Source organism: Cinclus cinclus, chromosome 7 (assembly GCF_963662255.1).
Source record: "Cinclus cinclus chromosome 7, bCinCin1.1, whole genome shotgun sequence".
NCBI lineage: Eukaryota > Metazoa > Chordata > Aves > Passeriformes > Cinclidae > Cinclus > Cinclus cinclus.
The window spans coordinates 19947524-19960208 of record NC_085052.1 but is presented as its reverse complement, the minus strand read 5'-3'; the positions used below and the strand labels follow the sequence as shown (position 1 = coordinate 19960208).

Sequence of the window (12685 nt, the reverse complement as noted above, 5' to 3'; positions counted from 1 at the left end):
CCTTCCTCTTGCAGGGACCAGCAGATAGGTGGGTTCATGCTAGGGCTGTGGCTCACTCTGCTCCACCTAGCAGGAGCATCCACTGCCAGCCCTGCTCCATCTTGGATGCTTGGCATCTCTTTCATCTTTTCCCTGCTGAAACACAGCAAGTTGCAAAGAAATGCTGAGAAAACATGTGGAGGAGCTTTGATGCTAATATGCTTTTGTTTACAGAGTCCTCAAAAGCAAATGAATTACTGATGGGTTTGAATTATAGCCAGGGACCTCAGCCTGCTGTTAAAAACCTACTGTAGTCTCCCCAGTGCACAAGCACAGCACATCTAGGTTCTCTGTTCACACACCCTTCCAGCTTCCTTTAAATTCCTGCCCTGTCTGAGTTGTATATATGAGTTATTTGGTACATGTCTGACCTTGCTCTGGGTTAACCTGACATTTATCTGCATCCCCATCCTGTACCCTGCAGATACACAGCCTGTCTGAGCCCAGTACTTGATCCTGGCACTGCATGTGGTGTTGTGACTAGAGACCTAGTATCTGCTTCATCCTTAGAGGGTGTGTGGTATAAATGCAGGGCTGTAGGACATATAGAAATAAAAGCAAATATCTCCACTGGATTTGATGTCACAGCAGGTCGGGCAGAGAAGCCCCACTGCTGAGCACATCTGGTTTGGGATGGAAGGTGAGACTGCTGCTCAGTAGGATGCCAAGGCTAGCTTTGAGAAGAGCAGCACAGAAGATGGCATTCTTTGTCTGGACAGTGGGACCACAAGTGTGTGTGCAGGGAGTTAGTGTCCCCTGCCGGTACTTCTTCATTGCTTTTACAGCCCATGCATTTGCTTACCAGTGGAGTGCTTTTTAGTTTTTGTGTGGACACACCTTTAGTAAGAAGCCAGTAAAGATGTGTATTCAGTGGTGTGTCCTTCAGGCAGTATGCTGCAGCTGCTTGATGGCTTGAAGTATTTCGCCTTGTCCTTCATTAATTTCTTTCTTCTTTCCTTTCTTCCTTCTCTGCATTTCCCCTCAATTTGGCAATGTAAACCCCAAACAAACCTGAAACAACCCCACCTCCCACTGCCCGTGTGGACGCGTGGGCTGGCAGCCGCCCATCGCCGGTGGGTGCGATGCAGGCTCCCATGGCCTCCGTGTATGACCCTCTGCAGAGCTCCGAGCTGCGGCGCAGGCACAGCACCTCCTCCAGCCCCAGCCAGGTCCGCGTGGGGCCCGAGCAGCTGAAGCGTGCAGCCCAGGTCTGCCCCAACAGCCCTGTGGAAGTGGAGGTGCCGGGACTCAAAGTGCTGCACGTGCAGTTCAATTCTCCCCTGCAGCTCTATTCGCAGAGCAACATCATGGACACCCTGCAGGGGCAGATCTCTTCTCTTAGCCCTGATTTCCCCAGGTAACCTGCCCACGGCCTCTGCAGCCAGCTCAGCACATCTGCTCATCTGCATTTTGGTGTCCACGAGTCCCTCGTCTCCGTCTGTGGCTCATGGCGTTGTCCAGTCACAAGAAAACAGCATTTACATTTCACCCTTCCAATGTTAGTGCATGAGTTTTCACAGGAGCTTTCTCTGCCTTGTGTTTGTGCCCAGCACCATGGGAAACACCAAAACATGTCTTTAGTGTGTCAGTACGTCCATTGCCCCCTGCATAACCACACAGCAGGACCTGACAGCGGCAGGTGGCTTTTCTGGAGAGGCCACCTGCAGCAGATGGGTTTGCTGAGGGTAGGAGAGTGCTTTATCCTGAAAGCTGGTATTTTTCCTGCACTGGAAATTACTTGTGTTTTTTGTGACTGACAGGTGCTGGCAGTCTTTGTTCTTTTGTTTCATTGGCCGTGGGTGTGTGCTGAGCATTTTTCATTTCAGGCTGAAGCAGGTACCCATGCTCTCCATCTTTGGCTGACAACATTAAGGAGTTTGGAACAGCCTAGCAGGCACCAGGCACACGGAGGGACAGTCTGTGTTCCCACCCCTGCCTGCTTGTCTGCAGTGTGGTTAGTTACTGTAAGTCAGTGCTCTGGCTTGTAGTCAATACCATGCACACCAGAAGCGGTCACATTGCCTGCTCTCTGTGCTGGCCTGGAGAGCTGATAGTGCTCACAGAGGAGCCCCAGACATCAGCAGCTGTTTAATGGCAAAAGGGAGTGCTCCAAGCACTGTGTCTTCCTGTAGCCTTGTAAGCTTTGCAAAATAGGCTGGCATAAAATAGTAAAATACCATTAGTAAAAAATAAACTGTGCTTTTTGAAGATTCTGTGCAAGGCTGTTATTATAGTTTTTACTACTATCTTCTTGCTAATATTTAAGGCTCAGTGATCCAGTATTAGTCAGTCAGTATTGCAAGTTGCCCATGGTAGCAGCAATGAGATCCAGTGATGGTTGTGTAAGTCTAAGACCTGATAAATGTTGTTGGGGTTGTTCCCTACAAAGTTTCTGCATGAGGGAATTTGTGTGCCTAGAAAAGGACAGCAATTGCTGGTGATTGCTGCAGATAAAGTACCTGTGTAAGAGGAGGTGCCAAAAATCAGCTGGCATACAGAGACTCAGTATCTTGCAGGTACAATTTCTATGCCTGTGGCCTTACCCTTTCAAAAGATACACATGCTTTTTGGAGATGTTTTTTAATTTAAGCAGCATAGCCTTCTGCCCTGGCAGTTTGAGGTATTACTCTGCTGGTACAAATATGGGTTTGATGTTTTTTATAGCCTTTTGGATGTTTTGTATATGCAAGTGGACATAAAGGGTGCATCACCGGGGAGAGCTTATCTGTATGTTTCACACTGCCACAATGCATGGTTGAAATGTGATGGCTTTGTTTGACTCTAATGCTTTTTAAGATGATTCAGCCTCTGCCCTTTGGATGCATGTTATTGAAACATTCTTAGTATGGAAATTGCAATGAAAGGCTTCTTGCATAATGAAGATGGAGCAGTAGGAGTATATGAGTTTACATGAGATGAATGTAATATGGAGCATGGGACATCTGTGTAATAGAGGGCACATAATTATTTTATTCTGGGTAAGAAGCTTCAGTAACTGAGATTCAGGCTTCAAAGGTTCAACTGTTTGCATGTCTAATGTAGTTCTTGCTCCACTGAAAATTGCTAAAGATGGAAACATTTTATGAAATTCTTTTTATGGAAATAGCATTTTATAACTCATGTGATGATTTTACTTCTGATGCTTGAAGAGTCTATTATGTAGAGTAACTCCCAAATGTCTCCATCGGTCATTGGCATGGAAAGTATGCAGTTGCCTCCTCAAGGAAAAAATTTCCCTTTGCAATTTAGTTGGAACCTCAGGATGTTTATGTACTTTTCATGCAATCACAGAGTGCAAGAATAGTGAAACTGAGTAGACCATTTACATTCATAAGACTGCATTATAGAATTGAGCTATCAGAGGAGGTTTGCCAGCTATTTCATTTTATTATATGTTTTACTGCAGCTACAGAACACAAGGCAGGCAGGAACTTCCTGTGTCCTTTAGTCCAGCATTTGGCAATTTAAACCACTGATTTAAATAATTCCCACGCTATATTAGTCCAGACTATTTTCAAATCCTTTAGCTTGGAGGTTCCTCACCTGTCCACAGCAATCTCCTCTGGTATTTCAGCATCAATAGACATATTGGAAAGCTTTTCCTAAGGGATATTCTAAATATCCTCCTGCAGTTTAAGCCTATCCTCTCCCCACTGCATGTGGAGAATATCCTAAGTACTGCCTCCAGACTCTTTTTTTATCCCCAAAACCCCTCTGAGTGGCACAATGACCACCTTTCCCGAGCCCCTGCGCTGTGAAAAGCTGCCCCTGAAGCATCTTGGGCTCTAAGTCGAGGATGCAAATCCCTCATGACGTGAGGGGTGGCAGCAGCACCTCAAGGCAGCTGCACTGAGGGGTTAACCTTAACCGGCAGAAATCTCTGCCCTTGAGCTGCTCATTAACCTTAGTAAAATACTGTAAACGGGCTGTGGCTTAGAGCCTCCCTAGAAAATGGAAATAGTAACACTCACTTGAAAACCAGACTAAATTACTGCCAGTCAGAGAATCTTCTAGTTAGATCTTATATCTGTCACTTCACTTCGTGAAGGTGACATTTCCGAGCAATTCATAGGGTATTTGCAAAGATTTCTTTTTAATGAAATAAACTTTACTTAGTTTGAGGTTCACAGTGGTATAGGGTAGCAGCATAAGGTAGTTTATGCATGCAAGGAACTTGTGTGGATGGCATAGCTGCCACGTGGGATTCCCATCCCAGCACATGAATTCTTTATTTTCCTGTTAACAGAACTGTGATTTCCTGGGCAGAAAGTTTTGGTTGGAGTGTATGGTAAGCGTGGAGCAGGGAGAGCCCTGGCCAGGGGCAGTCTGCGAGCAGCTGCAGAAAGCAGTGTGTTCAGACAGCACAGGGTGCCAGTCCCACCAGGAGCACATCCAGCACCTCCGTGTTCGTGGCCTCCTGTCGTGCGTGTGCTCTGCACGTTCATTCTTCAGTCATATGATGCATTGGGAAAGCTTTACTAGAGGGATTTGCTTTAGTTTTCATCTGTTTAACAAGAAGATTCTCTGTTCCTTCCTCAGTTTAGATCAGCATAACCAGACCCCAGGCAACATTGCCATAGACAAACAATCTGAGGTTTACAAGATGCTGCAGGAGAATCAAGAGTCAAATGAGCCACCCAGACAGTCTGCTTCGTTTCTTGTGTTACAAGAGATCCTGGAGTCAGAGGAGAAAGGTGAGTGCTTTCTGCATACCTGATCTGAGTGTGCTCTTCCCCTCTGCTGTTCTTTGGGCTGAGTAGCATTTAAAACTTTATTTTCCGTTTAGCTGTTGATTGTACAAGGTAGCACGTGTAGGTGGCTTCTACAGAAACCTAGAGACCTTGTCACTAATTTGATTTCTTCATATTCTCTCACTGATTAGTTTCAGTGTCTATGGACCCATATAATTGCTTAATCATTGAGTGCGCCAGAAATAAACTCATGCAATATTTAGTTATCAAGAAGGAATGTTTAAAGTTACAAAGCCTCCTATAGTTTCTAAAGTTTTACCCCCTTTAAAACAGTATTCACTGATTAAATACCATCTTAGATTCAAGATTTTGGATGGTATCACAAGATAGTGGTCTTCAGTGAGTCCTAGTGCTTCTGAGCTCCATCCCCCCACACAAGAAAAAGTATTCCCTTCTGCAGCTGAATGGGAAAAACATAGAAGCTGGGTTACAGTGAGTGTTTCATAGTTTTTAACCTCTGAAAATTCGCTGTTCTTGGCATTCTTGATCTGAAATCTGGACTTGCACAATTCGGAGCTATAGAGTTTAAGATAAAAAAGCCAATTAATTTATTTGGGGGCTAAGTCAAGCTCTCTTCTCCCCTTAAATAAAATAAAATAAACAAATGAATGGGAAAAGAATTCCAAGAATGACCTTTTTTTTGTCCTTAGGCCAGTCTTTTGTGTTATTAGCTTGGCAGTGGTACCTCCAGTTTAATCCAAAAAAAGCCTGGTGCTGAGATACTCACCACAAAGAGAAACTGATCAGCCATGTGCTGGTGGGTCTGAGGGGTCTGTAGGGAAACGGCAAAATGAAGGAAGTAAAGAAACAATAGGAAGAAAAAATCCTAGACCGTGGAGTCTTCAATATGCTGTTAAAATACCTACTTGAAAGAATCTTTTAAATATTGAGTGTTTGCAGCTTGCCCTCAGGGTTGAGCTCCTGCATGGAAGGAGTAGCCCGGACTTCTCACGAAGCCAAGGTCCTCCCCTGGGCTTAGTCGTGGTGAAGAAGATAAGAAACAAAAGCCTCTCTGTTTTATCTTTCTTTGAAGATTTGCAGCATTGTTGGGATTCTCTGGCACAAGGTTTGCCTGCCCAATCGAGGGCCGGGATAGGCTCTGGCACTATTCCACAGTGAGCTGATAATGCCCCATGGTCCTGCCGTGCTGCTCCAGCATCAAGCACACACTGCTGCGAGTCAGATCATTCCGTGTGATAAGTGGCACACTGGATGGCCAATCTCCCAGCCTGGCTCCAGGCAGTGGCTTGTGAGTGGCAGCTTTAGCCGTGGCCCCAGCTGGGCCAGGGCCCTTGGGGCATCGCTGACTCTGTGGGCTGTGCTGACTTACACCAGCTGGGAGCTGGGCCAGGCACAGCACAGCCCGAGTGTGGGTGTTTGGAAGCACCACGGCTGGTCTTTGAGACCTGACCCTGTACTCAGAAGCGGAGAGTGTTCCACTGGGTGAGACATGCCGTGTTTCCTGTGGGTGTTTGATTAGGAGAGATTTTAAAAAGTGTTGTCAGTGTTGCTGATAAGAGCAAAGTGCTGGTTGAGGCAAAGCGAATGAACAGAAGTGATAGGGAAGAGTCTGAAAATGTGATTGCTGCTGCTTGCTTCCTACTGAGGGTCACTTGCTGCAACTCTTGGAGGCCAGATGGCTTTTGCTGTGTTCAGAGGGTTAGGGAACTTGCACCTCTGGACCAGCATCTGCATAGAGCTGGGTGCAGACCCCTGAGCTGAAAGCAAACCAGGGAAGCATCACCTGCCCCACAGCTGAGGTAGGCAGTTCCCCCCTTTTTCCTTCAGCTCTTCTGGCGGTGATGCTGCCCTGGGCTATGATGAGTCCCTGACACTGCTGGTCACCAGGGTGTGTCTTTGGAGGGTTTTTCTGCCCCTTTTACTGGGAATGCCCATGCTAAGCGTGCTCTTGGTTTGACATTGATCAGAAGGGCTTCACCAGCGTCTCTCACAGTCCAAGGTGTTTCTGGTGAAATATCGTGGGAGTCTCAGCAGCCTCCTTCCTTTCTTAACTGGTGTAGAACCCCTTGGAAAAGTCATATAGATAACATTAGTCCCATCCTTGGTGTCATTTTATAAAAGGCTCCTTTTTCCCTGCAGATATTTAAAGGCTTGCCTCGTATCCCGCATCTAGGATCCACTGCTGGTTTAGGCATCCAGGTCAGCACAATGTCTCCTGCAAAGGCCCTGCAGGAATTCCCAGCCCCAGAGAAGTTGTAATAGGGAGATACCTGGAGCATGCTATGCAACAGCAGAGGAGTGCAAGGTTATCCACAGTGTCCCAGGGCTCTGGAAGGAATTTGTTAACCAAATCTTCCAGGAGTCTTGGGGGCACCAACTTCACTGTAAAACACACAGCAGAGTGGAAAAGGGCTTTGACAGTCCTCCCAAGCCTGGCAGAACACCCACCTCTTTCTGAGCTCAAATCTGGGAGTCAGGTTGACCCTGAGTGTGTGATCAGGACACATCAGGCAGACTCCAGTGCTGCCAAGGCTGGGGCTTTGCTTTGCTTTGTGCATCTATGCATGTGAGACACATCAGCTGAAGTCTGATGGGCTTTTAAGATGAGAAAATACTCTCATCTGATTGCCCACCATCTCAAGCCCTCACATTTCCAGGGCGAGGTTCAGCTGTGTCTCTCCTCTCCTTCCTCCCCACACATCCCTAAATCCCTGCCCACTTTCCATGCATGAATCCCTGCCTCAGAGCTGGGGTTAAAGAATATCATGCCGCCAGCGGAGCATCTGCTTGGGAGGAACAGCCTCAAGCCACGCATTTCACATGCTCTGAAGCACTCTCCTTCCACCCCCAGGAGACCCTACCAAACCATCTGGATTTAGGAGCGTCAAAGCCCCTACCACAAAAGTGGCCTCATCGATTGGGAATGCCCAGAAGCTGCCCATGTGCGACAAGTGTGGATCTGGCATTGTGTAAGTAAGCCTGTCCCTGGGGTTGCAGGTGAGCAGCCTGTGCCTGTGCCAGGGGCTGAGGTACTCCACCCAAACAACTTCACTCACCCACATCCAGTGCATCCGGGAGACTCAAGGCACATTTATTCTCACCAGCTTTAATAACGCTAACTTTGCAGTTCCCTGCAGGGAGGCAGGAGTTGGGTTTCCATCTACAGATCTGTACCAGTGGAAACCAGAGCGAGTCAAATCTTGAGGCAGTTGTTGCTGCAGTGTTTTGCTTACCTGAAATCTGTTTACAGTATTTGGAAACTAAATGACCTTTCCATTCAGGGCCTGTTTATTTAATGCATTTCCTGTCTCAGTGCTCCCAGGCGTGGTGTGGAGACTTGCCTTGATAGTCAGAGGCAGTGGGGACTGCACAGCTGCATTCTGCTCCCCACTCTGCTGTAGGACCTCATACCTCCACTGTGTCTATGCAGACTTTTCTTTTTTGTCTTTATGTGGGTAAAATCCAACTCCAGCAGACCTGGGGTTTGGGTTTGATACAGAGCTGCTGTATCATAAGTGTGACCACATGGGGGATTCAGCATTGAAAATCCATGTTTTGAGTTGCTCAGTTTTTCAACCTCAAATTCTTCCCTGCAGCCCCCTTAGGTTTAACAGTTGACTGGCAGTCAAGTACTGGTAGCCAAGCCTGCATTGTCGTGGAAGAATTCTGATTTTTCAAATGCTGCCCACCTCAGGCTATGAGATTTTTGCTGAGACCCACTACACTGTGATTGCATGGTCCTGGTATGCCTGGAGCATCTGGACCAGCAGATTCATTACAGAGGCAACCCATACCTTGTAAAATATGAATCAGAGACGAACCCTGTAATTATTCAACTAGCTGGGTAGGTCTGGAGAGAAAGCACAAGGCCTCAGTAGCACTCAAAACAAATGAATTACAGAAAATAGAGATGGCTGCGGGAACAAAATAATACTGGAAAATTGTTGTGTTGGAGCTGATAGTAGTTAACAAATTGCTGTGTAGTTTTTGTAGTTTTCCTTCTCATCTGTTAAGTTAAGCTGCAAAGTCTTCCAGTAAGAGCTGGCCCACATTTGGCTGGATCTGTTCACTGCAGCTCCCAAGCAGTGTCTGAGATGAAAACCAGGGTCTGGTATCTCTGCTTCTCCCACGTCAGTCACTAGCAGAAGGGCAGTACTGGCTGTGCAGCCTTCATCCCTGCATTTCTGCATTTGTTTTGCCATCCAGTTGATTTGTTACCTGGATTTTGCTTCTCCAGATGTTCAAGCTACTGCTTGCCATTTGATCCTGGGCATTTGAATGCTGTTGGGCTGTGTGCAGCCACCAGCTAAAGATAGCATCCAGTAATTCTTGCCACTAGGTGATGAGACTGTCCCTGTGTAGTGTACACAGGTCAATGCTGGGAAACACTTTCTAGAGGAGAGTTGCCATGCCAGCACATGCTGGGCTTCTAAAAGTGCTGTTAACATCTGCCTGACCAGAGGTAGGGCCTATACTTTGACTTGTCAGGAGCAGAAGAAAACTCTTCACCTTTGGGACTGGTTTGAGTCTGGGCTGGGTGGGAGGTGGCTGGGGAGGAGGGAGACAGTGATGGGCACTGAGGGGTGCTGGTTCCTCCCCAGAGGGATGTTTGTGAAGATCCGGGACAAGCAGCGTCACCCTGAGTGCTACGTGTGCAGTGACTGTGGCACCAATCTCAAGCAGAAGGGACACTTCTTTGTGGAAGACCAAATCTACTGCGAGAAGCACGCGAGGGAACGGGTGATTCCCCCGGAAGGCTACGAGGTGGTCACCGTTTTCCCAAAGTAAACAAACAGTGCTGCTCACAAAGCCAGCGTGGATGATTTATCCTCTGCTGACTTTCCTTGGAGAGCATTATCCCTACCCCCTGCAATCTTGTTTGCAATAAGGAATGCTAGGCATGGCTTTGAATTTCCTTGTCATTATTAATCCTCCATCTGTTCACATGTTCACATGTCACTAATTGTTCAACATTCTTTTTATCCTCTCTTTCACTGTTTTTTCTTCAATACACTTTTTTTTTTTTCCTTCATTGTGCTGTCAATCACACAGGAAAATCAGAGGCCAAAGTCAGATTACAACTTTTCTGTGTTCTAGTTATTTGCCATCTGTTTGCCTTCAATAAAAGGGGTGAATCCACAAGGCAGAAGTGTTCTGCTTTCTGCTGTTTTCCTTGTGTGTTGGACTGTGGTTCCCTGGCACCAGAAGTGGTGTCCGGTGCATGGCTATGTTTATCCTGGACAATAATGGGAGGGGTTTACAAAGTTGAGTCATACTGGTTTTGCTGCCAGCTGAGCTGTGAGCAGCTGCCTGTTGGCACCCAGCAAAGGGCAGGTGGGCACAGCCAAGCCTCAGAGGAGGCTAGTGGCCTGTGCCCAGGGGCAGGAGCTGAGAGCTGCCTCCTCTGTGTCCAGCACTGCTTCATGATTATGGGACTGGGCATGTCTGTGTTTCCTGCTACTGCATCACCACATGTGCCCCTTTGTTCCCCGCAGTCATAAACCGAGCTCCATGAGAAAAATGATCATTTGATGCTTGCTGGAAACCAGGGAATCTGAGAGCAAAGAGGGGAAGGTGTGAGTGGACACAGTCCTTGTTCTGGCTCCCCCTGGGGGAACCATGTGTGGCTGCCCAATGCATCCCCCTGCTCCTAGTGCTGCTGCTGCTGTGCACAGCTGCTGGAGAGTGCCTTTGGGGGGTGATGTGGGGAGGGGGGCACATGCCCATTGTGCCCTGGGCAAAGGGCTGATGGTGCCTGAGGAGCAGAACCTCCACTGTACGCTGTAGAGTATAGAGGAGCCCTGCAGTGGTTATTTCTCTCACCTCTAAATGAGATGCTGGCTGTTCTTAAACATGTAAAAATAAATGGTTTCTAAGATGTGTCATCTTTGTTTTAAAATTAATTGCTGGTGGTTGAAATCAGCAGGGTGGGTTCGTAGCTGGCACAGGGCCCCAGGAGTTACTGGCTGCATCTGCAACAGCTACAGACAGGGTCATGTCCCTGCCCTGGAAAGTCCTGTCTGTGTTCAGCAGTGCTGTACTGCTGTGTCCTGTGTTTCCTGTCCTTCACAATGAATCACACCACAGCACAGCTGCATTGTACAAAAGAAACCAAAACAAAACAAAAAAAATCCCAAAACAACCAAGCTCAAGCCACAACCCCAAACCCAATCCTCATCTGAGGTAAAGCTGACCTGACACAGAGGCTGTAAGCTTCCGCTGTTCAGATAAACTATGCAGCTTTTGGGTAGGGGACTAATTAACCAACCCAGCTAAATTTAGTTCACCCTCTCAGGCTCCTTCTATGAGACAAGCAAGCGAGGCTGCCATAGCTCAACCAGCCAACTCTGGATCATCCCTGGGAAAAGCCTGACTTCTCTGGGCTGGTGGTACAAATCAGCACACACCTGCACAAACTCCATATAACACAAGCAGCTCTTTTTTGAGGTGAGAGTGGGGTGGAGAGATTTTTTTTTTTCCTGCTGCGATGATGTCTCCCCTCACTACTGCTTTTGGGGGTTAATCCTCTCCACAGCACACCTCCATAGGGAAAGGCTCTCTGTGCTGCAGTTTTGACAGGAGGAACTGCACAATAAGCCAGTGCAGTGGTGGGAAGCACAGACCTGCAGACATGAAGGAGTGATTTGGTAGGCACAAACTGCTCTGGCTGTTTTGTGGACCAAGTCTCCCACAGTGGGGCAGTGGCTGCTCCACACCACTTGCTTTCTCAGCAGGCTGGGGGCTCAGGGCTCCCCCAAGAAAATGCCACCTGCTGAGGCCATCTGGAGCTCTGCATCCCAGCCCTGGAGCCTGGGCTGAGCCCTCCAGTTCCTACAAAGTTACCACATTACTTTGTACACAAGTGTTTTTCAGCAAAACAGCCATCATTCCAGAAAATCCCATGATTTTGGGGGCAAGGGCGTTAGAGCCTGGTCCGTGCCTGGCACTTCCCTGCCTTCCCAGCCAGCACTGTGCTGCAAACAGCGACAAGCCCTGCTTTGTGCAGGGCCACGGGCTCTCTTGCTGGCCTGAGCTTCTGCAGCCAGACTGGCAGCACAGGTGGGAAAACTGACTGCAGGGGGCTTGACACAGGAGTCGGGGGCTACAAAAGATTTGTGGAGTAGTCTCAAAGTGCAGGTTTCTAATGTGGATGCCAGAGTTGATCCAATTTATTATGTGGGAATGGGTTAGGTGAGGAAGTTCACATTTGTTACCTGAGGACTTCAATCACTCACTGCTGTGGCTGGCTGAGAAAAGTTATGTATTTATCTTTTATGATGCAGGGCAAAATATTTGACAACTGCAGTGTTCACTGTAGTCTGACTTTCCAGATTCCTCAGGAGTTAAACTGTTGGCATCTGCAGTCTGTCAACAATAACAAAATAGATTAAATAGGTTCACTCATGCCTTGCAACCACACTGAGCTGCCTGCTTTAGAAGTTATCAGTAATGTAAGAACATCTAAAAGGTTCCTATGTGAATCATGTTGGGCAGTTTGAGTGGGTGAGCATCCTGCCAGAGGGACTGTCTCACAATAGTGGGCAGCACAGCACAAAGCACAATAGTCATTTTTAACACTGATTACTTTGATTTTGCACCATATTGCAGGTTAAGCAGGATAGATCAGTCTTCAAAAGTTACGTAGGCTGTGTGGGAGCAGCTGTCACTTATTAAGTCTTTAACAAGATTAGGTTGAGATACAGACAGTTTAATAGGCAAAGCAAAACTCACACACACAGGCAAAGCAAAACAGGGAATTAATTCACTCCTTCCCATGGGCAGGCAGGTGTTCAGCCAATTCCAGGAGAGCAGAGCCCCATTTTGCAGAAGGGTTACTTGGCAAGATAAACAGTGTCACTCCAAACATCTCCCCTTCCTCCTTCCTTCCCCCCTTGACACAGTGACCGTGATGTTGTCTGGTCTGGAATATCCCT

At 47.4% G+C, this 12685-nt stretch overlaps 1 protein-coding gene across 2 annotated transcripts in view; it reads left to right on the top strand.

Moving 5' to 3' along the window:
* Positions 1-9895, top strand: part of PDLIM1 (PDZ and LIM domain 1) — a 43123-nt gene extending 33228 nt beyond the window's left edge. For both annotated transcript variants that reach the window (XM_062496004.1, XM_062496005.1), the window contains exons 5-7: positions 4579-4733; positions 7603-7720; positions 9353-9895. In XM_062496004.1, coding sequence (XP_062351988.1) covers positions 4579-4733; positions 7603-7720; positions 9353-9539 — 460 coding nt within the window. In that variant the 3' untranslated portion in view covers positions 9540-9895. The remainder of the gene's footprint in view (positions 1-4578; positions 4734-7602; positions 7721-9352) is intronic.
* Positions 9896-12685: the final 2790 nt, after the last annotated feature.